We start from the raw sequence: 26,067 nt of genomic DNA, 5'->3' as shown, positions 1-26,067 counted from the left end.
CTTGTATTCCCTTCACTAGGTGCTCCTCCAGCAGGGCTGTGTGTTCCAGGAGAGACACGGCTGGGAACGGCCCGGATGGTTCAATCCCCAGGGACCAGCTCCAGTAAGCATCAGAGTGGGAGAAATACTCTCAAAAACCATAGCTCGTGTTAGGCTGAAAGTAGATCCACAAAGCTTCAATCCTATGGTTTACACAAGTGTTCAGTATAGTGAGGGAGGAGCATATTTATTGCTCTTCCAGGAGCAATATTCCCTTTTCTAACTGAAAAAAATAGCAATAAGAAACCTACCAAAATGATTTCAAGGCATATATCCTGAGCATAATTAAGGATCCCAATTGTATACTGTTTACTTGTCATGCTTTTCTATCTGTAGCTTTTTTACTTCTTTTTTTCTGACTTACAAAGTTTTAAGTCAAGATTATTATTATTATTATTTTTTTTTTTGGAGAATAATGGGATGCCAGACAATACTAATGGGGAGAGAGATAGACCCTCAAGTACCAAATGTTGCAATCAGACACCAAGGAAACATGACAGAAAAATACAGAAATTATCCCAATTTGATTGGGCACCACAAGCCTAATTTTAAAAAATTTGTTTTTATTTAAAATATTTTATATTCTATCATAATCAATTCTAGGCAGATTTCAAGTCAATAAACATATAGCAATAATATTAGACTAGACTACCATATATTCATAAGCTAAAAAGAACAAAATAAAACCCTTAGCTGAAGGCATGAACAAAATAAAATGTTTTGACCTGTTTATGAAAATTTTAAAAGTCAAAAACCGATTAAGGGAAGTAGTTCCAGAAAGCTGGACCAATGATGGAAAAGGTTCATGTATAGGTCTCCTGAAGCCAAGCCAATTTGAAAGAGTATAACCAATAAAAGACTGGGAGTGGGGAGCAAGAATGCAGTGGGCATGATGGCATATATTTGTGTATCAAATCGGCATCACCATTTAAAACCTTAAAAACCAGCATAGGGATCTTATTCTCTGCTTCATGAAAAGCTAGTGAAGTGCACAGAGATGTGGCGAAATATGGACATGCAAAGAGCAACATGTAACAAGGCATGCCACTGCATTCTGCAATAGCTGCAGGACCTGCAGTTTTAACTTGGGGAGCTCAACACATAAGTCTGTACAATAGTCAAGATCCTAGATTAGACTATCGTGTGAAGATCTTTCTGATCTAGAATAAACATTCGGTGATGCAACTATTCACTGTAAGTTTAAAAAAAGCTGACTTTAACATCTTATCTGAGCTGTCATTGATAATCTAGTATCCCACCAAATATCCAAATCAACTACTACATTAACTTTTAATAAATGGTATTCTTGACTCACCCAGCAGAATAAGTTCACTGCTTAGGAGTAAGTCTTTAATCGCTAGGTCACACACTTGAAGATGAGCTATGGTCTCAAATAGACTGGGTTCAAAACACACAGCTGGATGTCATCAGCATAACTTCCAGCATATTACATCCTATGAACTTCATGGAAGGCATACCTTGACATAAGAATGTGGTTCATGCCTATCAAGGTGTGCACAAAATTAACATTTGGAGACATTACCCCATGAAGAGTATCATATTATTCCTTCATGTCATATCATTTTGTTACATATTAAGAATAAAGGAAAGTTGGTTCTTACCTGCTAATTTTTGTTCCTGGAATACCACAGATCAGTCCAGACAAGTGGGTTTTGCATCCCTGCCAGCAGATGGAGGTAGAGAATAAAAACTTTTCAGGCACTGCTACATAATCGAGAGTACCACCTACAGTCCTTCAGTATTGACCTGTACCCAAACGAAGATGTCCAATCCAAAAAAAACTTGAATAATTCTGGGCGAGCAGAGACTCAAAGTTGGAGCCCCCTAAAACTAGGGCCCCCTCTCTTATAACAAAGGTCATTACAATTTGTAACTCTAATTTTATAACCTATGCACAAATCTTTGAAAGTCAATCTTTGTAAATCTGCATTTGACTAAAAACTGCATGAGCAACATCCAGAAGCGAGGAAGGTCTTTCGAAAAATCGAGGGGATTGGCTTCTGGACTGATCTATGGATTTCCAGGAACAAAAATTAGCAGTTAAGAACCAATTTTCCTTTCCTGTTCATACCCCAGATTAGTCCAGACAAGTGGGATATACCCAAGCCCCTCTACACTGAGAAGGAACCTGAAAGACCTGCGCGCAATACACATTCCCCAAATGCAGCCTATTCTGGCGCACGAACATCTAGACCAGAGCTTTCCAAAGTGTGTGTCGGGACACATTAGTGTGTCGCCTGTAGTGTGGAGGTGTGTCGCCCGGTCCACAGGGCCGGCGGAAGCAGGGAACTATAGCAGGAAGATCGGCGGGCAGTGGTGGAGCTTACATCACCACGGCCCGAAGAAAAGGGTCACGTTCACTCCTCCTCCTTCCTGCCTGTGCAGCCCTGGAAGAAAAACGTTGCCGGAGCCGCGTGGGCAGGAAGGAGGAGGAGCATCTGCTGCGTACAGAAGAAGAGCAGCATTAATGGGCCGTTGCGGATCCCACGTCGCGACGGCCCGAGAAGAGGAGGAAACCCGATAGCAGGGCCGCTAGGGATCCCACATCGCGGCAGCCCGAGAAGAGGAGGAAACTTGATAGCAGGGCCGCTGCAGATCCCATGTCACGGCCAGGGAAGATCAGGGCCTCTGAAGAGCCCTTCCTTCGGCAACCCGTGCAGAGGGACAGCATGTGCCAGTGAGAGCCTGTGCTTGAGCAAGAGAGCATGTAGGAGTGAGAGAGCCTGTGTGTGTGAGAGTGAGACAGCATGTGCACGAGAGAGAGACAGTATGTATGTATGTATGTATGAGAGAGAGGCATGTGAGAGTGAGAGCTGTGGATGTATGAGATTGCATGTGAGTGAGAGCCTGTGTGTGTGAGAATGTGTGAGATAGCGTGTGAGAATGAGAACCTGATTGTGTGTTTGAGGGAAGACAGATGGAGAGAAAAGAAATAGAAAAAAAAGACCCTGTAAAAGGAATTGGCAAAAAAAACAAGAAAGGAAAGGTGGAAAAAAAAGCCTGTGACCAACCGATTAGAAAACTAAGATCAGACAGCAAAGGTAAAAAAAAAAATTACTTTTTAGTGATTGGCACATGTAATCTTTGGGAATGTGCAAGAGTAGCACTTTCTCTATGCCGATCTCACAATGTACGAGATCAGCATGGAGGAAGTGGAAGCCTGCAAATATTTATTATGAGATAGGTTGTGTTGTGAAACATTTTATTTATGTATATATTTAAGGAAACATACATAAATTGTTGAAATACATTTTGTTTGTTTAACCTTTAACTTCTGGTTTGCTGGTAGATTGAATTACTGTGTCACGAAATTATGTTTGTCTAAAAAGTGTGTCACCAACATGAAAAGTTTGGAAAGCTCTGATCTAGACGGTAATGTTTGGTAGAAGTGTGATGTGAAGACCATGTCACCGCTCGACAAATCTGAGGAGATACCAGCTGACATTCCACCCAGGAGGTTGCCTGTGTCCCAATAGATTGTGCCCGCAACCCCTCTTGGACCAATCAACCCTTACAGATGTAGGCTGAAAATATTGCTTCCTTCAACATTGCACAATCGTGCTCTTGGAAGCTTTATTTCCTTCTTTGCTCCACTAAATAAAACAGAGAGATGATCTGATCTCCGAAAAGCATTCATTACCTTAAGATATTGCAAGAGAATATTTCACAAGCAGAGTATCACACGTCAAATACGGGAAAGTCGACATCTCCACTTTCTAATTGAGAAAATGAGGAAATGACCTTCAGCAAGAAGGAAGGGCAGTACGTAACAATACCCCATCCTCCAAAATGCATAGGAAGGGGTCTCTATATGATAACACTTGAAGTTCTGAAATCCGCCTAGCCGAATAAATGGCTCACCAGAGTGAGATCCTTCAAAGATGCCCTCATCGGTTCAAAGGGAGGTCCACAAAGAACTCGAAGGACGAGAATAAGTTTCCACTCTGGACATGTCCTCCAGCTCGGTGGGCACATATGCTTTGCCTCCTTCTGAAAATGCACAACATCCGGATGAGACACCAACAGCCTCACCTGCAGCTTCCTCGAAGACAACCTAAGGCTGCCATTTGTACTCGGAGGGAGTTATAGGCCAGCCCCTTCTCTAAGCCGCTTTGCAAAAAGGCTAAGACCTGAGGAACATCTACCTGCAATGGCTGTAGCCTTTCTTCAAAACTCTCCAAACCCGGATATAAGTCAAAGAAGTGCAAGGCTTCCTAGCCTGAAGCAAAGTCATAATCACCAGCTCCGAGTACCCTTTCAAGTGAAACAGACACCTTTCAAATGCAAAGCCACTAGACAAAAGCTATCCACCCTGCTCTGAAAAGATGGGATCCTGTCATAACAGCCCATGCAGATGAGCTAAGTAAATAAGATCGTCTATAGCGAGATGAATCTAATCTGCAAACTACGGCCGGTGTGACCATTTTGGTGCCATGAGGATCACTCTGACTGGATGATGTTTGATGCGATGCAATACCCAGTCTATCAGAGGCCATAGGAAACACATAGAACAGAAACTTCGTCGGCCACGGCTGAACCAGGGCATCGATTTCCCTCATAGCTGACCTCCCTCCAGCAACTGAAAAATAATCTGCCTTGGCATTCCCTCAAACCGCCATGAGGTCCAGCTGTGGCCTGCCCCATCTGGCCTGGATAAGAGCAAAGGCCTCTGCAAACAACTCCCACTGCCCTGGAGCCAGCTGCTGTCTACTGAGATAGTCCACCTGCACATTGTCCAATCCAACCACGTGAGATGCCGCTATTCCTGCTGGGTGCTTCTCCGCCCAGATAAACAACTTCTGAGCCACAAGGCAACTCTTCAATCTACCTTGATGATTGATGTACACCACCGTCGTTGTGTTGTCTGAGAACATTTGCAAAGTTTGTCCCAGAATGAGTGGAAGAAAGGTGAGAAACGCCTTGTGAACCGCCCTTGTTTCCAACCGGTTGATTTTCCAAGACGCTTCCACTGGCAACCCCTGACCTTGGGCCATCTGTCCTTGACTTACTGCCCCCCCCAACCTCTGAGGCTGGCATCTGTGGTCACTATGACCCAGTCCGGAACCTCCTGGTCCATCCCTTTCTCCAGATTGGGATGAGACAGCCACCACGACAGACTGAACCTGGCATCCCCCGAAGTGTAAAGAAAGCTGAAATTCTTCCAAGAGTGGATTGCAATGGAATAAAAATGCCCTCTGGAGAGGTCGCATGTGAGCAAACACCCATGGAACCAGCTCCAGCGTATAGTCCCATACTCTGGGAATTGAAAACCGCAGAAGTTGAAGCATCTGAGCCTGCAACTTGAGCACCCTCTCCACAGTAAGAAACACTTTTCCAATGCAGGTATCGAATTGAGCCCCCAGATACTCCAACAACTGAGACGATTCCAGGTGACATTTTGCTAGTTTCACCAGCCAAACAAGCACAGAAGCTCCAATGATGCTAGAAACTCTCCCTAATGAACCGCTACTATCACCGTCCGCAGGGTTTCCATACGAAAGCGCAACACCCACAGTGCTGCATTGACCTTCTGTAGATCGAGGATGGGCCGAAAAGACCCCTCTTTCTTGGGAACCATGAAATATACTGAGTACCTCCCTAGTCCCCTGCTCTTGAGGGGGAACCATAACAATTGTGTTCAGGTGCTGTAGCCACTGTAATGTGTCATGCACCACCTCTTGTTTGGCATGGGAAGCTCAACGTGAGTCCACATAGGCTTCTCTGATCAGGCGTGAAAATTCTAAGGCATAGCCATTTCTTATCACCTCCAGAACTCATTGATCTGATATGAACCTGGTCCAATCCTCATAAAATACAGATAGTCTTCCTCCAATTATTTCCAAGGAGGAGTGGACCAGCCTGCCTTCATTGGCTAGCCTTACCTGCTCTGGCCCCCTGGCTGCATGGGAAGGTCTATGCACCCCCTGAAAGGACTGCTGCCTTTCCAAGCCTTGCTTTTATGTTGTAGGCATAGAACTCCTGTTGGAGCGAAACTTCCTTGATCTCGAAAACAAGCGTGCAGCAGAAAAGTCTTCTTGCTGGTCTTCTTATCTTTAGGCAACTTATTCCCTTTTGACTGCTCAAGCTGCTTCATCAGCTGCTCCAGATCTTCTCAGAGCAACAGCTTTCCTTTAAAAGGGAGGTTACACAGCTGCACTTTAGACCATACATCCGCCGACCAATTTTGCAATCACAGGAGGAGTCTCAGGGCTGGTGGAAGTCCAGACATGCTGTATAGGGCATCCGCCCCATAGGCCACTCCCATTTCCAAGCAGGAGGCCTGTGTGGAATTGTTCAGTCCCTGACCTCTCCTGTGCCTTCTGCACCCAGCACAAGCAGGCTCTCTGCATCAGGCTCCCGCAGACTGCTGCACAAAGGCTTAACACTGAGACCTCAAACAGCCTCTTCAACAGAATCTCCAACTTCCGATCTTGGACATCTTTTAGCATGGCCAATCCCGCCACTGGGATGGTCGTCGTCTTGGTCACTGCTGACACCGCCACATCTGCCTTAGGAAGCCTCCAAAGCTCCAAGGTCTGGTCCAACAAGGGATACAATTTAGTCATAGCTCCGGCTAGCTTAAGGCCCACCTCAGGAGATTCCCACTCCAGGTCGACCAACTTCTCTTTCTTTGGTAAAGGAAAAACCTTAGGCAGCCCCCGTAGTCCATCCAGGACAGGAGTCATTCCCTCATTGTCTGAATCTTCCTGTGTGACCTTGATCCCCAACTCTTCCAACACCTGGGGAATTAGTGGCCACAGTTCCTCCTTACGGAACAATCTCACCACCCTAAGATCGTACCCCCTCTTCGAAAGGGATCTCCTCAGGATCATGTTTGGTATCCGCTAATGTGTCTTCAGGATCCTTGTCCAGATCAACTCCCGGACCTCCCTGCAGACCTTCTGCTTCATCCAAGGTGTCATCCTTGTCATGCGAGGGATGAACAGAAGCCAAAGAATTCCCCCTGGCCCTGACGGCCTAGCTGCTTTAGGCCTTTTAGTCGAGCATTGGGCCTTTGAGGGGCAGAGCGCTTAGATCCTGTTTCCTTTTTAGCTAAATAGGCTTTATGAAGGAGCAGGACAAAATCTGTGAAGAAGTCCTTGGTACCACTGAACTCTTGATCCAGCATCTCTTCATCATTCTCTCCCCCCCCCCCCCCCCGCCCCCCGATTCTTCTGTATAGGGCCACACAACCGGGTAGAGCAACTGCCACCAGTGACACCTGTGGAACCCCCTACCCCTCTGGAGGCACAATGGGGGCAAAACAAGTCTGCAATGAGGCGCAATTGCCTCAGGCCGCAGCTCTGACACAGTTTCCTGTGCTCAGCTGGAGGCACCGTGATATTGCAGTCAGCGGGAAAGATAGGCTTCTGCCGCTAAGAAATCCCCAGCCAGCTCACTAATCAGCTCTGATGTTGCCCCGGCACCCAGCACAGTGGTTGAATCGCTTGCATCCCCACTCATCTGCGCCTCTGCCTCCCAGTGCACAATCAGCCCTGCTGCTTTGCTACTATTTTTTTTCTTTAAAGCAACAGCCACCAAAACACAAGGAAAGGCTTCTGGATGCTGAGGGTGAGGTGGACACGGAGCGAGGGAAAGCCAGATCAGGGATAACCAAAACCCTGCTCGCTCTGCTCTACACAAGGGATGGCCCACGAAGGAACCTAACACCTCGAGGAGCCACTCTCTTAGAAAATCTTTTCTTCTAATTCAAATTCTTTTTTTTTTTTTAAGTTCAAAGCTCCATACTGCAGGATTGTACCTCTACCTTCTGCTGGAGACAGAGAAATACTGAGGGACTGCAGGTGGCACTCTCAGTTATGTAGCAGTGCCTGAAAAGTTTTTATTTTCTGCCTCCATCTGCTGGTAGGAATGCAAAACCCACTTGTCTGTACTGATCTGGGATATGAACAGAAACATAATGCAACAAACTATGAAAAATGTGTACTTTTCCAAATTATTTTCCTCTGTTTTTGCACCCTGAGATGGTCATTTATACAAAAGTACTAATGTATCATCTGCATTTAAAATACATCTTTTGTTACTTTTTTTGCATTCATTTTTTTCCTATGTTTTATAGCTTGTGGATGTGGCTTCCAGTTGCACTCAGATACATCCATTTTATTCCATTGTTTTCACATACAAAGAATTCTCTAAAGACAAAGGAAACACATCGTGACTTTTTATCCATAGAAATGAAATCCTGGGACCCCCTGCCCTAAATCCCAGTGCTAAATATGGCTGCTGAATAGGAGAGCAGGCCAGAGATTTGGAGGGAATAAGCTGCTTTCCGAAGCCTGCAGTGAGTCCAGAGCGAGAGAATTTCCCTGCAGATGTCTCCTGAAATATTCTGTGACATTGTATTTTTATCTCTGTGAAAAGTAGCACATCAACTCTGTCACTTGGTTTCCTTAAGCAGACGAGGCCGCCTCCTCTCTCCCGTCTTCCTCTTGCTTTGAAATGCAAGTTTAATGAGGTCTGTGACTGGCAGGCTGTGGCAGTGTGCCTAATCCTACCTGCAGCACCCCTCATAATTAGTCCTGGGCCCCCACAGACAGCCGCATCTCGGTTCTGACGTGCAGCACCTCCTGCTGCTCCAGTACTGAGACCCGCAAACAGGTCCTGCCAGTGCACCTCGGTCGTGCCCTGCCGAACTGCCGCTCCAGTACTGAGACCCGCAAACAGGTCCAGGTCCTGGCAGTGCACCTCGGTCGTGCCCTGCCGAACTGCCGCTCCAGTACTGAGACCCGCAAACAGGTCTTGCCAGTGCAGCTCGGTCGTGCCCTGCCGAACTGCCGCTCCAGTACTGAGACCTGCAAACAGGTCCTGCCAGTGCACCTCGGTCGTGCCCTGCCGAACTGCCGCTCCAGTACTGAGACCCGCAAACAGGTCCAGGTCCTGGCAGTGCACCTCGGTCGTGCCCTGCCGAACTGCCGCTCCAGTACTGAGACCCGCAAACAGGTCCTGCCAGTGCAGCTCGGTCGTGCCCTGCCGAACTGCCGCTCCAGTACTGAGACCTGCAAACAGGTCCTGCCAGTGCACCTCAGTCGTGCCCTGCCGAATTGCTGCTCCAGTACTGAAAGCCTTCCTCCTCTCCCCCAGCCATGTCACATGGTGTTGTTACTTATTTCAATCCATTTCTTCTTGATTTTCAGGTTTTGAGCTACGATTACTATGGTGCTTACGGTTATGAAGCTCATGAAGATTATACGTATAACCAGCTGTTGGGGAAAGAGTACACCTTTGATTTCCCTCCACACCACGATGTGGTAAGCCCAGGACAGAATCCTGCCCACGGTGGATGGACTTCATGCGCTGGACCTTTTACCTTGCTGACTTGTGTTTGGCGGCTCATGTTACAGTTTTTGAATTGGAGAAAGTTTTCTGTTCTGTACACCCTAGATCCGAGTTCCTCAAACCCAGCCCACAAGGGTGGCAGAGCGGTCTGGTTTTCAGGCTTTGCACAGTTGCATTTTGCATGAGAGATCTCCATGCTTTGCCTCCATTTGGAAATTCTGAAAACCCGACTGGTTTGCAGGCAGCCCTTGAGGACCGGATTTGGGGGGGACGGGACCTCTGCCCTAAAGGCTGGAAGGAGGTTGCAGTCAGTCCCTGTTCTGGTCTGTCATCAGCTGTTGTAGAAGTTGCATTAGTTATATTGGGCTGTGTGGGGGAAAGAAGTGGGTGGTTTCTCATGGCTGGCTGGCCAGCTGGTATTCTCTATTTTTTTTGACATGCTTATGTTTTCTCAGCTTCCTACTTTTTATTTACTTTTTTTTTTTTCATTTTGTTTCTGATCTGTTAGAAATTGCAGCAAGATACTGAACTGGAAAAAAAAGTGTAGCAGGGCTGACAATGTAAAACTTTCTTTCTGCTCTGCACCAGGTCCTGAGTAAGGAAGTGTTGCTAACCTCTGGGGACCTTTATCTGTGGTTCCTCACTATCTCTTTGGTGCTGGAGGGGCGAGCCTTGTTCCACGCATGGATGTAATTTGCTGGAATTGCCTCTTTCTCCTAGCTACTTATAGTCTTTCCTGTTAGCATTTTACTGCTGGGGGGTGCGTTCATTATATTGCGCTAGCATGCAAAAACACAGAAAAGATTGTGCTGTCTTGTGACCAATGAAAGTGGCCCATTTCTACTCTTTCCCTTGTGTTCCTCAGCTGCTTTACACTTAGATCAGTGCCCCATGGTATGGATTTGGTCAAATGGCTGCCCTCTCTGAATGCTTTTAACCTGCAGGTGTTTCTCTAAAATGTTCTCATCTATGCTTGTTCCGCTTTAATGTATCTAAGCTTTTTGCACTGCTGCAAATTTTTCCTCCAGTTTTGGCCTGGCATTTTCCCCGTTGAAAATTTTGGGATATTTTTATTGCTAAAATCTAGAAAAACATTTTGTTTTGGAGGAAATCTTTGATACATCTGTTCCTCTGTCAGTCTTCACTAATGCATGTACTGTGCGATGACAAAACATGCCTTTATAAATTAAAATATATATCTATATATATATAGAGAGAGAGATATAGAGCGAGATATATAAAGGCAAATGCTTTGTGATTATTGTCATTTGCGTTTCACTAGAGCTGCTCTCAGTTTCCCAAAGAAAACGAAGAGATCCCCTGATCAGTCAGTGTATAAATCCTGGGAGGTGGAGCGGGAAGGTGGGTGAGGACGACTGGCGGGAAGAAAGCCATGACAGCTGAACTGACAGCAAGGCATCGGCACCTGAAAGGCACATTGTTACTCTGATGAGCAGAAGGCAGAGATGATTAGCTCTCTGCAATATGAAAAGTGCTTATGTGGGAAATGTTCATTTGTAAACCTATATGAAAGTTCCAGATGAGTCAGATGCTGGGATTTTTCTTGCTTTATTTTTTTGTCAGTGCTCCCCTTTGTGATTCTTGTGTCAAACTTGAAGCTGGGGGCCCTCCTCCTTTCTGGGGTTGTTTTTTTTCTTTCTTTCTTTAGATCCGGAGAGAATGCTTAACATGCCGAAATGCAGTCGCTGTCTTCAACATGTCCTACTTTGGCAAATTCTACCTGGTCGGGCCAGATGCCAGGAAAGCAGCTAATTGGCTGTTTAGCGCTGATGTCAACAAACCTATTGGTGAGTGCATTGGACCAGCCCAGATCTGCTAACATCCAGAGGTTCCAGTAACTTCTCCCAGCTGCAGAATCAGGGGAGCTGATTGCTAATTAAAGACTTATATTGTATGTTTATTACTTAAACATCTTTTCTAATGATTTTGCCCCAGTGAGTGCTGGCTCATTCAGTGCCCATCCCTTATACCTAATCTTGTAACCCCTTTGAATGGGATAGTAATTTCAAGTTGATCTATAATTACTATATTCTTCATTCTTACGTTTTATGGCATCTGTTCACAGCTGTATTCTATTTGGAGCCCCTTTGAGACATTGGGCAAAATCTACTCCAGAATTGCAGTGTTAGATTCACAGATGTCAACATCTTTACTTTTTTTTTGTCCAGATAATGTTCTGCCATGCAGATGAGCTAACTTTTTATCTTCTGGGCCAAGATTTGGCTCTCCCTGGTCAGCCAGGGTTAGGCATGCAGCAGAGGCATGTTCACAGCCCCTGTGAGAAGGGAGTCCCAGTCACTGAAGCTGAATTTAGGGCCCATGATTTCATAGTTCCAGAAGGAGCCCTGGTGCATGGCCACTGGCTGAGGACACTCATTGCAATTACTGGATGAAAGTAGTTGGGAGGGGATATAACATAGGGATATGGAGCTTATTTTATAGAGTTTTAGAGAATAAGAGATTAATTTTATTTAATGTAGGAGACGAAGTGGTGAGAGCTAATAAGATTTTTACTGTTTGTGGTGTTTGTTTTGTATGTTAATTGTGATTTTTTTTAAAATATATTTTATACTATTTTGATTCACTGTCACAGTGTTTCCCAACCTTTTCATGCCCCAAGGTACAGCTACATTAACAAAAATGTTGTGTGGCACACTCATCCTCCGCAGAACAGGTAGTGCAGACATGGGGAGGAGTTATAAGGCCAATAGAAGAGCGAGAAACGCATGGAAAGCCCCACCAGTCTCTATCCAAATTTTAAACAAAGGGAGAAAGGGGGTGAAGATGCACATGAACCCTTCACAATGGACCATACAAATGCAAGAGAAGGGAGAAGCCAGTGTAATGCACATAGACAGCTCTAATAGTTACCTTGGCTGCTGCCTGAGGCCCCCAGAGCTCCTTCACTACTACTGCTTCCAACACTCAAAACGGCAGGGTAAAAAAGCGATAGTCGGGGTGCACGTTACTGTATGGGAGGGAATAGCTAATTCGATCGTTTACATCTAATATACATGCCGCGGGCGGAAGGGGTTACCCGGTGATTTAAAGAGGCGGTAAGAATCGGTTAAAGGGGATTGTGTATCGCAGGAAGGGCTAACACGGCCGGAAAGTGAGTAGAAAGCGGGTTAGGAGCGGGGTAACCGCGGCCGCACTTTACTGTATTGACCTGAAAGTGAGTTACATCCAGTGCTCAGTGCACACTCTTCCCGTTTCACTCAGCCTCGGGATGAGAGGCTAGAAGGAATCAAAAATGAGATAGCACTGTGTGCAACATGTGTGCTGAACAAAGCAGGTCCCAGCTATCTGTGCCCTGCTTGCTGCTCATTAATTACCACACTCTAGCGCTCATTCTGTAGCTTGGAAGAAGAGGCATGCATGATTACACACGTTTTCAGAAAGGAGCTCCTACACTTTTAAAAGTCACCACTGTGCCTCCTGTTGGTGTGAGGTGCTGAGAGCAGAGCCCAAGGGCTAGCCTGGATATAAGCATCAGGCAGTGATGAGTTTTTTTCATGGTACATATACGTGATCATGTGTGAAAGCACATTGGTTGGTAAACACTTGTTTTTGTTGAGCTAATGGAATATAAATGGGAAATAAAATCCCTGGGTAGTAGTGATTGAAGGCTCATTGGGTCCACAGCGCAACAGAGGCCGGTTCCAATTGAGCTGGAAACCCAAAGGAACGGGAGGAAACTGCCAGGCCAAAATTACAATTAAAAAAAAAAAAAAGCAGAGCTGCTGGCACCCCTTTAATTATTAAAACACTAGGTGGAGTTAGCTTGGTGGCATTAAAGGCAGTGCTGCACACTACCATGCAGAATTTGCTGGGTTTGAGTCTTAGCTCAGGTCTTCTGCTCCCTCGGTCAGATGTGGATGCTGTGGAGGCATCCCAGTCATTTTGCAATGGTGACACCTAGTGGTTGGATTTAGGGCCCATGATTGCAGTTTTCTGGAGGGAGCCCTAGTGTGTGGCCCCTGGCCAGTGATCATCACTTCAGTGACTGGACTGAAGTGAAGTTGAAGGAGGGCATATAAGATTGGGGAAAAAAATCATCAGGTAGTTGTGAATGAAACCTCCTGGAGCTCAGTCCCAGCCCTACTTCCAGTTGAGCTACAACCCAAAAAATAGTAGAAGGAATATGCTAGATAAAAATGAAAAATACAGTGAGATTGTTAAAAAAAAAAAAAAAAAAATCAATGTGATTTAACCTGTTCACCAAGGAACAGTTTGGATGATAAGATTGGGAGGTGCTGCTTTCCTTCATTTCCGTAGGCTCTACTGTTTACACGTGCATGTTAAACCAGCGTGGCGGCACAGAGAGCGACCTTACTGTCAGTTGCATTGACCCTGGAATCCAGACATCTGTACTGGCTCCAAAGTTTGAAGGTAAAATAAAATCAGGATTATTTTCACCTGAGTGTAACCCAAGCCATCACTTCTTCTCTTCAGTTGCTAGGCTACTGGTTTAGTTGCTGTGTGTGGGTTTTTTTTTCTCTCCGTCCTGAAGCACCTGGTGTGACGTGGTTCCTGCTTTTTGCTCTGCCTGGGGATGCTGGGGCTTCCGGCCTGTCAGGGTTATCCGGGGGGGTTGGGGATGCTTTCTGGTGAAAGTGGTTTACAGGCACATGTGACCTCTTGCAGCTTTTGGCCGGCCCCCGGTGAGGAAGAACAGGGACAATAGAGAGCTGATCACAGGGCACATAATGGGATGAACAGAATTGTGCTGAAGTGAAGCTGTATACATGTGATAAAACAGATAAATACCACAAACTAGTGTTTAATCTTTTTTAATTGTTGTTGATCTGGTCAGGTGTGCTTGCTGAAGCAGTGTATCCAGAAATCAGGCAGCAATTACGTTAAAGCAGGATAGGGAATGGGGGCGGGGGAGCTGTCTTCCCCTTTATCTCAGAGAGAAGCAGGAGGAAGGGTGGGCAGCTTTGTGAGACACAGCACCCTTTTTTGTCGGGCAACTTTGTGTTCACTGTGGTCCCTATAAACTTTTTTTTTTTTTTTTTTACCTTAGTCACTGGATCCCTGCTGTCATTGTATGCCTCTTGTTTCTTCTTCCAGGGGATGGCTATTATTTGGCTATTGGGGGAGCAGTTGCCCAACACAACTGGTGTCACATCAGCAATGTGCTGCAGAACCAGCGTTTCCGGTGCTCATTGATTGACTGTTCTGATGACTTGGGCATGATCAGTATCCAAGGGCCTGCGAGGTGAGCCATGATATGGGAAAATAAACGGGGGGAAGGGGGGAACGCCTCTTCCCTAGATGTCTAGTCTAAGCTTTATTATAATAATCACAAACCTTAACCAGTTACCCCACCAAACCTACGACATTATTTCTATCCCCAGACCCAAGAAACGAGGTGGAGGGCTACTCCTGGCCACTAAAAAACACCTTAACCTTAAACTCCAACCCACCTCCCCACCCCCCAAACTGGAAATTGGGTTACTCAAATCCAACACCCTTCAAGTCTGCCTCATTTATGCCCCCCCTGGCCTTCTGGAGCATGACCCCTCTCCTCTTATTGAGCTCCTTGTAGACAATATCAAGCCTGATATCCCTGCAATTATCCTCGGAGACTTCAACCTCCACATGGATGCTAACCCCAAATCCTCTGCCTGTGATGCCCTCCTGATCTCCCTCTCAGCACTAGGATTCAAACAGACTATTACTACCCCGACGCACAAAGCAGGTCACACCCTTGACCTTATCTTTGTCAATTCCCACATCTCAATTCCCAACTCCCCCATTGCCACCCCTGTCCCTTGGTCCGACCACTATATCATTAATACCACCTGCACACTCAACACCCGCCCCTGTACCCCACACACACAAAAAAAAACGATCACCTTTCGAAGACCCTGCCCCCCTGAGGCCATATCCCAAGCGATCGAAACAGCCACCAAGACCCTAGACCTTTCAAGTCCGGATGCAGCCCTCCACTCTTGGAATAATATCACCTCCACCATAGCCGAGGAATTATGCCCTTTGATCCACAAAGAAATCCCCCCCCAGAAAGATAAAAAACCATGGTACAACAATGATCTAAAAATACTCAAGCAGACCCTTAGATCCAAGGAGCGAATCTGGCGTCGGCTACCCACACACACACACACTACAAAATACAAACAGACCCTACACAACTACCGTCAAGCCACCCTCAAAGCCAAACGTGACTTCTATTCAGCTAGAATCCATGACTATCAATTTAATTCAAGTGCCCTCTTTTCCTATGTTGCTGATCTCACAAAGCCCTCCCTTCCCACACCCCATGAAAGCAACCCCATGGAAAAATGTGAAGAGCTCGCAAAGTATTTCCACAATAAAATTGCAAACATCATCAAGCGCTTCCTCCCTACGCCTATCCATACCCCTTTGCTCCCTATCCACAATGGCCCAATGCTGAAATCACTAGACCTTACATCCACATCAGATATAGTGTCTATCCTAAAAAAGATAAAACCAGCATCCCATATAGCAGACACTATCCCCACAAAAACCCTCCTCTCTATTCCCACCTCTATTGCTAAATCCTTAGCTGACATAATAAACTGCTCGTTAGCATCGGGCATGGTCCCAGACCCACTCAAAATTGCGGTCGTCAAACCCCTCCTCAAAAAACCATCCCTCAACCCCTCTGACCCAGCAAACTATCGTCCTATATCCAACCTCCCCCTGATTGCCAAAGTACTTGAGAAGGTAGTCAATTCCCAAATTTCAGACTTCCTCGAGGACCACCACATTTTACATCCATCCCAATTTGGGTTCCGCAAGGAGCGTAACACAGAAAATCTCCTGCTAGCAATCACCAACACCATACTCATAGGTATGGGCCAAGGGACATCCTTTCTCCTCGCAATCCTTGATATCTCAGCTGCCTTCGATACAGTCAATCACCAAATCCTACTTTCCCTACTAGCAGAAATAGGCATCGCAGGCACTGCCTTATCTTGGTTCTCCTCATACCTCGCCAATAGAGAATACATAGTAAAAATTGACAAAGCTGAGTCTTCTCACATCCCCCTCACACAAGGAGTTCCTCAGGGGTCCTCACTCTCTTCTACTCTGTTCAATATTTATATACTGCCCCTCTGCCACCTGCTCTCTGACCTAGGATTGAACTTTTTCTTATATGCCGACGACGTTCAAATCCTCATTCCTATCCAAAATACTCTAAATGAAACCCTTCAACTATGGGACTCCTATCTCACATCCATCAATTCTCTCCTCTCCAACCTCCACCTTGCCCTCAATGCTTCTAAAACTGAGATACTCATAATATCTAATCAACCTGAACTTACCCTCCCCAATATTACATCCTCCCCCCACGTCTCATCTCCAACTGTCAGAGACCTTGGCATCGAACTTGACCAGCGCCTCGATTTCAAAGCCCACATTAAATCCCTTCTTAAGGGAGGCTTTTACAAGCTTCACATCATGAAAAAGCTAAAACCACTACTCCACACACAAGATTTCCGTCTAGTCTTGCAGACCACTATCCTTTCCAAAGTGGATTACTGCAATTCCCTCCTCCTTGGCCTTCCAGAGTCGACCATCAAACCCCTACAAATCCTGCAGAACGCCATGGCAAGAATCCTAACGAACACACGAAAAAGAGACCACATCACCCCCATACTGAAGGACCTTCACTGGTTACCCATTTCTTTCCGTATACAGTATAAAACCCTCACCATACTACACAACCTCCTCTACAAACCCAACCCCTGGCTCAAGGACTCACCCCACTTCCGCATAACCAACCGTCCTACCAGATCCTCCCACGCAGGTACCCTACATACCCCCTCCCTCAAAATCGCCCATCTCACCTCCACGAGAGAAAGGGCCTTTACCATAGCGGGCCCTTCACTCTGGAATACTCTCCCTACCTTTCTCCGCCTTGAACCCTGCCTGGCCACCTTCAAAAAAGGCATAAAAACGTGGCTTTTCAGAAAGGCCTACCCGGAAACCAACCAAACCTAAACATTTCCACTTAATCTACCCCGAAACCAACCAAACCTATACATTCCCACATAATCCCCCCCCCCCCACTCAGACTCCCAGCCTCCATCCCCCCCACCCCTACCCGCCCTTTCCCCCCCCCCCCCCCTTCCTAAGGCTTTCCCTTTTTTCCCTTTTTTCCCCCTCCTTAAGCCTTCTTTTCCCCCCTCCTTAGGCTTTTCCCCCCCTCCCAAGGCTTTCCCTTTCGCCTCTCCTTGCCCGCCCTTCCCCTTTTATCTTCCTATAATTTTTCAAAATTGTTCAATTTAGTCCGATATAATCAATCCTATGCTAATTGTCACTAATGTAAATATTCCTTTTTCTGTAAATAAGTTCCTTTTATTTTCTTATGTTAACGGTTGTTTTTTATACTCTCACTCATGCTACCTATCTTTCCCTCTCTCCTTCCTGTCTCCCTTACCCCCCCCCCCCCCCCTTTCTGGCCTGCTCCCATCCCCCGGCCCCCTGTTTCATTGTAATTTCCTCCTTTAACTGAGTTACTTGTAAACCGGCGTGATGTGCCTCACGAACGTCGGTATATTAAAAGTTGTTAAATAAATAAATAAAAACCACTTCCTCATCCCTTTCTCTTTTTCTATGAAAAGTCTTCCCTATTCCTTTTTAACTTCTTTTTTCTAGAGTAGGACTGGGCCCTGCCGCACACATTCACCATCTGATGTGCTGCTTAATTATCGAGGGGTGGGAGGGAGGATTTTGTGTTGTTTTCAAGATGAATTTCCTAGTTATGGGCCAATTCCAATTTGAAAGGGTAAACAGAAGGATGGCAGGGTGGCTTCCTAAGTTTAAAATGAAGGTGGCACTATTGCAGGTAGAAGAAGCTGAAAAGTCTAATGCAGTCCTTCAGCAACTACTCAAGGACAGTGACTAGAGATCTTCCTAGGCAATCCCCAGACTTTCTCCCTCTTACTACCAGCTCCCTGTCTCTGAGTTCATGGAGGAGGCGGGGGGCGGTGCTTTCTGTAACAGCATTTATAGAGTAAAACTTCCAGAGGGGTAAACCAGGTTAATCTGTTGAAGCAAACAGATTTATTGAGATAGAAACTTTCATGGCCATCTGCATCTGAGAATGTGGACTATTGCCCTGGACAGGGTTTTGGATTTGGATCTGGGATTTAATTACTCACTTTTCCAAACACAAGCTCAATTTAGGTACGGTACCTGCGGCAATGGAGGGTGAAGTGATTTGCCCAAGGTCACATGGGGTATCAATGGGAAAAGTTGGATTTGAACCCTGATTTCCCTGGCTCTCAGCCTGCTGCTCTAACCACTATATCACATAATCCAAAAAGAGGAAAGTTTAATGTTTTTATTTATATTCACAAAATATTAACTTCACAATGTGTCCAAAGATAAAACATCACACACACTCTCACTCACTCATTTAAAAACATTCGCATCGAGAGTGCACAACAGGTCAGCATGTATAAATCTTTAACATGTATTGTAATATAACGAACACTACCCAGTGTATGTACCTTATACGGCTCTAACCACTATGCCATTCCTCCACCTTTGTGCATCAATAAATCTGTAAATCTCTGGTGCCACCAAACTATGTGTTTTTATTTACAGAATAACTATGTGTGAAAAGAGAAAACAAACTGAGGTGCACTGTCTTAATTCCTCTTTATATCAGAGGTCAACCTTCATTTGCTGTAGCACCAAAGAGCTGCCATTTCTTCCTATTTCCCAGAGGTTTATTGCCTGCGTGGTGTCTTGGATTCATCGCAGTTTGTGACACTTTTCCTGTACCTCCATGAAAATGATACAAAAGTGCATCAAATGATACCTTCAGATGTCACCTTTATTAAAACTTGATGTCTGAAAAAAGGCACTTGCGTATGTGGCTCAGAGATGTGAAGAGGCCTTGTTTTTGGAGGGAGACCTTTACTTAATTTAAAATTTATCAATCACTAGAGATGTGAATCGTGTGATCGATCATCTTAACGATCGATTTCGGCTGGGAGGGGGAGGGAATCGGATCGTCGCAGTTTGGGTTTTTTAAATATCGTGTAAATCGAAAACCGGCACACTAAAAATCCCTAAAACCCACCCGACCCTTTAAAATAAATCCCCCACCCTCCCGAACCCCCCCAAAATGCCTTAAATTACCTGGGGTCCAGTGGGGGGGGAGGGCGGGAAAACCGGCACACTAAAACAACCCTAAAACCCACCCCGACCCTTTAAAATAAATCCCCCACCCTCCCGAACCCCCCCAAAATGCCTTAAATTACCTGGGGTCCAGAGGAAGGGTCCAGGTGTGATCTTTTACTCTCGGACCTCGGACCTCCGTGCGTTGTAGAAACAAAATGGCGCCGGCGCTACCTTTGACCTGTCATATGACAGGCCGGCGCCATTTTGTTTTTTTGTCCCCCGACGTCAGGAGCATAGGAGATCGCTCCTGGACCCCCGCTGGACCCCCAGGGACTTTTGACCAGCTTGGGGGGGCCTCCTGACCCCCACAAGGCTTGCCAAAAGTCCAGCGGGGGTCCGGAACGACCTCCTGCAGTCGAATCGTTTTTCCGTACGGAAAAACGATTCACAGGTAGGAGATCGCTCCCAGTCCCCCGCTGGACCCCCAGAGACTTTTGGCCAGCTTGGGGGGGCCTGACCCCCACAAGACTTGCCAAAAGTCCAGCAGGGGTCCGGAACGACCTCCTGCAGTCGATTCGTGTTGCCGTACGACCGGCGCCATTTTGCGCCAGCCATTTTGCGCAAAATGGGCGACATTTTGCGCAAAATGGCGCCGGCCGTACGGCAACACGAATCGACTGCAGGAGGTCGTTCCGGACCCCCGCTGGACTTTTGGCAAGTCTTGTGGGGGTCAGGAGGCCCCCCCAAGCTGACCAAAAGTCCCTGGGGGTCCAGCGGGGGTCCGGGAGCGATCTCCTACGCTCCTGACGTCAGGGGACAAAAAAACAAAATGGCGCCGGCCTGTCATATGACAGGTCAAAGGTAGCACCGGCGCCATTTTGTTTCTACAACGCACGGAGGTCCGAGGTCCGAGAATAAAAGATCACACCGGGACCCTTCCTCTGGACCCCAGGTAATTTAAGGCATTTTGGGGGGGTTCGGGAGGGTGGGGGATTTATTTTAAAGGGTCGGGGTGGGTTTTAGGGTTGTTTTAGTGTGCCGGTTTTCCCGCCCTCCCCCTTCCCCTCCCCCTTACCCCGATTTACGATTTTTTGACGATAAATCGGGGGAATTGTTATTGTATCGCGGCTCTAACGATTTTTGACGATTTAAAATATATCGGATGATATTTTAAATCGTCAAAAAACGATTCACATCCCTATCAATCACTTTATCAGCCAAACTGCACAAGGCAATGTGCAAAATCAACATTATTAAAAACAGAACTATAAAAATATAAAGAATACAATCGAATACAAAGAATAAAAATGTTCAATTAGAATCATCACCAGCCCAAGAAATATTCCGACCACACAAAAGCCTGGTTTTTGAATGTATGTCCCATTGGATTCTGGGGGTTTGCCATTCTACCTCTTCTGTTTGTAATTGTCATTGTAGGTAACAAAATGCATCAGGTGGGGCTGGTAGAAGTCTCCCTCCAAATGCGAGCCACATAACATCGTCATCGCTACAGAATTTTTATGTTGGCCCAATTAAAAGGACCACCCCCTGTACAGAGTCCAGGGTTGTCTCTGCTACCAAATGGTTTAGAGTCTTGCAGATGGGCTGGGGCTAAGCAACTAGTTTTGTCCTAATGAAGTTTGTCTTACTCACCTTTACTTCCATGTCTTCACATCAGAATTTTTGGGCTTAAAGAGCTTGGGCATGAGCAAGGTTGCTATTTTTAGGGGTCTGAAAGGCAAGGCTGCTATGAATCGTGAAGCTTAAAAGAAGTCTGTGCAGCCTAGAGCTGCAGGTTCTGAGAAGATGTGTGTGCTGCTGGCTTCTGAAGGGGAGATTCAATATATTAATAAAGTGCCTGCTGCAGAGTGCTGGCAAAGCTGGGATTGCTTTGAGCTTTTTGAAAGGAGAAATTTGAAATTCTAAATTCAGGAAAAGAAAGCCTCGCTCTCCTGCGGTGATACCTAAAGGTATCAGTTGAGAATTCCTGAGGCGATTTCTGTGGTCCCTCAGAGGTGTGTCTTGGTCTGGTAGCTGGGTCTACTGGCATGGACTTAGCTGCTAGTTCAGCTGAAAGGCAGCAGATGCAGGAGGCTGAGTGTGGCGGTGACGGCAGATGCCCTCTCTGCCCGCAGCCGGAGACCGTCTCTGTTCTCAACCGGTAAGCGCTGAGCTCAGGTAAGATTTAAAAAACAAAAAAACAAGAGGAGAAAGTTTTACCTGAATCAGAGACAGAGGAGTTTCAGGGTTTCCTCAGGTCTCTGATCTCGGTGTGCCGTGCCGATGTTCATTCCCGCTTCCTAGAGATGAACTGCCGGCCCTAATTTCCCAGACCTTGAAACAGCTGGGTGTTCCTGATTCGGATGCTATGTCAGAGCAGAGGAAGAATCCAATTTTGGTTTCTTACATAAAGCCTCTTGTTTTTTTCCTGGTGATGGATGCCATCCAGGACTTGATTGATCTGGAATGGGATGCCCCAGAGACAAATTTTTAAAGGGAGTCAGACATTGGAAGACCTGTACCCCCTGGATCCAGCTGTAAGAGAACGTTTGCGTTTTCCCAAAGTGGATGCTCTGGTATGTGCCGTCTCTAAGCAGGCAACTATCCCCGTAGAGGGAGGAGTGGCCTTGAAGAATGAACATGATAGAAGGATTGAGGCTATTCTTTTTATTTATTTTTTTTATTTTATTTTTATTGAATTTTCAATATCTTAAGATTACATTTCCACAGATGTTCAACAAATAAGAATTCAAATACAATCAAGAGATAAACATACTATGTTATCTTAATCTTTAAAGTCATAAGAAAAGAGATAATTGATGGAGAAAATAAATAAAGGAGCAGATTATCTCATCAAAAATCAAATACAAATGTGTCAACACTCCCCTTCTACTACTCATTACCATCTTCAATGGAGATTTTAGGATTGGTTATCAAGATATAATCTTAACTGATCTGGTTGATTAAAAACATATCTTGCTTCCTGATTAATAATAATACACAGACACGGATATATTAATATGAATTTAGCTCCCCTCTGTAAGACTTCTCCTCTCATCAATATGAATTTCTTTCTCCTTGCTTGTGTTTCACGAGCTATGTCAGGAAATATCCTTATATTTTGACCATAGAACTTCACATTTTGAAATCTAAAGTATGTTCTTAATACAGTATCCCTTTCTGATATAAACGGAAATTGCACTATAAGAGTGGCTCGTGATGTAATATTTGTTTCAAAGGATTTTTCCAGAAAATCAGATAAATTCAGATCATCCATTTGATTATCCTGACCTTGACTTTGTGAATTTTCTGGTCCTAAATATTGAGGAATATAATATATCCTAGAGATTGCAGGTATTATATCATTTGTATACTTCAAAATATTTACCAAGTAACTCTTAAACAAATCTAAGGGAGATACCAAGGTTGTTTTAGGAAAATGTAATAATCTTAAATTACTCCTCCTAGTTTGATTTTCTGATACCTCTAACCTGTCCAAATGAATCTTGTCAGATTTAGTTAAATTAACCTGAACTTTCTCTAATTCATTTATTTTATTCTCAACCAATTTCACTGAACCATCTAATTTTTCTACTTTAGACTGTAATACCACATTCTTGTTTAAGGCATCCTGAACCATAGTAGCTAGATTATTAATAGATTTCTGCATTGTAACCAACCTAGTCCCAATTTCTTCAAGAGAAAAAGTCTTAGGTGTAATTAGGGGCATGTCTATTAAAGATTTCACTTGATAAACTCCAGGTCCTCCCTCCATTGGAGCTTTTCTGGATGCTTCAAAATGAGAAGAGAATTTATCATTTTGTTCCCTGGAGCCCTGTACAGGGCTCTCTGAGGAAAGAACTCCTCTCTGGTCAGAAAATGATGAAAAGTCTATTCTCAGTTTGGGTTCTTCTAAGAGAGATATCTCCTCTCTTTTTCCGGTTGGTGGTTCAGGTGTTGATGATGCTCCAGGGGTTAAAGATGTCTCAATGGTCTGAGGAACCATCCCCTGCTCCAGGACCGATCCCTCTGCGACCTCGCTTCCTGGTATTATTGTAGGGGTTTTTGCAAAGCAGACAGCAATAGTTGGCTGATTATCTGTTACATTTGGCGTAGAAGATAATTCTCACAACTTTGCCTTCCTCTTTGTATGCGGCATTACAAAGAGGAAGGACTAATATAACTTTATAAGTAATTTTTCAAAGGAAAAGAGAAAAGAAATTATTACCGTTGACTCTTTGCGTTTTTGGCACAAGTCCCTTTTATTTTCTTCCTCCAAGAATCTCGTGGCAGCTGTTTAAGACGTCGTCAGTATCCACTCAAACCCATTCAAAGCCAAGCTAATCTGAGCGGCTTGGCAGTGCGCCGGTGGCTGCGGTGCACCGCTGAGACGCCGGTCTTATAGGCGCCTCCCTCGGCACCTCCCTTCGGTTTCAGGGTAGCCAGGAAACCAAGTGAAAAGGAAATGTTCCGGGTTTTCTCGCCAGCAATTCCCGTAGATAATGTCAGCTGCATTGAGGCTATTCTTAAGCAAGCCTTTGAGGCAGTGGCAATGAATTTACAGATCGCTTCCTGTCGCGCCCTAGTGGCGAGATTTTGTCTGCTTCTCTCTCAGGAGGTTGATGAGTCTGGAGGGAATTCCAGAGCGGTTATGGAGCCCTCTGCCACCTTTTTAGCAGATGTAGACTGTGATTTGGTCTGGACCTTGGTCAGAGGAGTGGCCTCAGTGATAGTGGCCAGGTGTCAACTCTGGTTGTGAAATTGGTCAGCTGCCACAGCTTCAAAAGTCAGTCTTACCAAGATGCCCTTTAAAGGCTGGCTCTTCTTTGGAAGCGAGTTGGAGAAACTAGCCAGTAAGTGGGGCGAGTCTCCGGTGCCTTGGTTGCTGGAGATAAGAAACAGTAACAGCACCCTTTTGGTATGAGGGTTCATTTCTGGGGTTCCAGGCGCTTTTGTCCCTAAAGAGGGATGACCTTTCAGCTGACTCAGCCTTTTTGTAGGTCTCAGTCCTTTTGTCCCTGGTAGCTAAAGAGAGGAGCGGGTTCAGGTGATGAACCTTCCCAATGAAGGTTTGCTGACCCACCTTCCGGAACAGGAAATAGGATGACGTCTTTCTGTTTTGAGGTGTGTTGAGATCATGTCAGACTAGTGGGTCCTGGAGATGATATGCGAAGGGTATGCACTGGAATTTCGCAGTATTCCTCGGTCCATGTTCATGGTGTCCCCTTGCCACTCCTGGCAGAAGAAGCAGTCAGTGGAGTTCTCGCTTCAAAGGCTTCAGAGACTGAGGGCTGTGGTTCCGGTGCTCACATCTCAAAAAAGTATGGGGCGATATTCCATTTATTTTGTTATGCCCAAGAAGGAGAGCACCTTTCATCCCATCTTGGATCTCAAGAGGGTCAACCGCCACTTGAAGGTGACTCATTTTCAAATGGAAACCTTACACTCTGTAATATTGGCAGTGCAATTGGGGGAATTTCTGGTCTCCTTGGATCTGTCAGAGGCTTCTCTTCGTATTCCCATCCAATTGGAACACCAACACTTTCTACTCTGCGATGTTGGGTCACCATTATCAGTTTCAGGTGCTGCCTTTTGGACTAACCACCTGTCCCATAACATATTCCAAGATTATGGTGGTGGTTGTGGTGGTCTTGCGAAAAGAAGGAATCTTGGTACACCCCAAATTTGGATGACTGGCTGATATGAGCCAAGTCTTAGGGAGAGATCTGCCTGGTGACACACAAGGTGATTGCCTTATTGCAAGAGCTTGATTGGGTGGTAAACCTCATGAAGAGCAATCTTCAACCATCCTAGTCATTGAAGTATCTGGTGGTCCGGTTCGAACCGGGACAGGACATAATTTTCCTACCAGAAATTCGGATCCAGAGACTGATATCTCAAGTATGTCAGTTGATGAACACCATACACCCATCGGTGTGGTCCTACCTACAGGTACTCGGCTTAATGTCAGCTACCCTGGAAGTTGTGCTTTAGGCTCCACTTGCTGATGGAAATCTGCTCCCACCTCCATTGGTGTTTGCAGGAGGATCATCTGAGAAAGTGAGTTCCTTTGTACTCTCCTGCCTGGTTGGTACTCATTACAAATGTGAGTCTCCACGGTTGGGAGGCTCACTGTATGTCAGGAGTTAACGGCCCAGGGGCACTGGAATACTGAAGAGTCCCACTGGAACATCAATCGCCTGGAGGCCCGGGCGGTACAACTGGCATGCTTGCAATTCAGCCACAGGCTGTGGAATCAAGCGGTTTGCATGATGTCAGATGACGCAACGATGGTGGCCTATATTAATTGCCAGGGAGGAACCAAGAGCCAGCAAGTGTTGCAGGAAATAGACCAGCTGATAAAATGGACGGAAGGTCATCTACACATGATCTCGGCCTCTCAAATTGCAGGAAAAGACAACGTAAAAGCAGATTTTCTCAGCAGGGAGAGTCTAGACCCAGGAGAGTGGGTCTTCTCAGTCAAAGCATTTCAACTGATTTTGGATCGCTGGGGCCTTCCGTTCCTAGACCTGCTGGCGACCTCTTGAAATGCAAAGGATC

The 26,067-nt window shown here is 45.7% G+C and overlaps 1 protein-coding gene across 5 annotated transcripts in view; it reads left to right on the top strand.

Moving 5' to 3' along the window:
* Window positions 1-26,067, top strand: part of SARDH (sarcosine dehydrogenase) — a 119,225-nt gene that overhangs the window by 69,875 nt on the left and 23,283 nt on the right. For all 5 annotated transcript variants that reach the window (XR_003858071.1, XR_003858072.1, XR_003858073.1 and 2 more), the window contains exons 12-16: window positions 20-103; window positions 9,216-9,329; window positions 11,027-11,165; window positions 13,657-13,770; window positions 14,455-14,602. Coding sequence is in view for 2 of the 5 variants with exons in the window: in XM_029611035.1 (XP_029466895.1) it covers window positions 20-103; window positions 9,216-9,329; window positions 11,027-11,165; window positions 13,657-13,770; window positions 14,455-14,602 (599 nt within the window). In the remaining 3 variants the exon portion in view is untranslated. The remainder of the gene's footprint in view (window positions 1-19; window positions 104-9,215; window positions 9,330-11,026; window positions 11,166-13,656; window positions 13,771-14,454; window positions 14,603-26,067) is intronic.

The sequence above is a fragment of the Rhinatrema bivittatum genome, chromosome 8 (assembly GCF_901001135.1).
Source record: "Rhinatrema bivittatum chromosome 8, aRhiBiv1.1, whole genome shotgun sequence".
Lineage (NCBI taxonomy): Eukaryota > Metazoa > Chordata > Amphibia > Gymnophiona > Rhinatrematidae > Rhinatrema > Rhinatrema bivittatum.
This window is presented reverse-complemented; position numbering and strand designations above follow the sequence as displayed.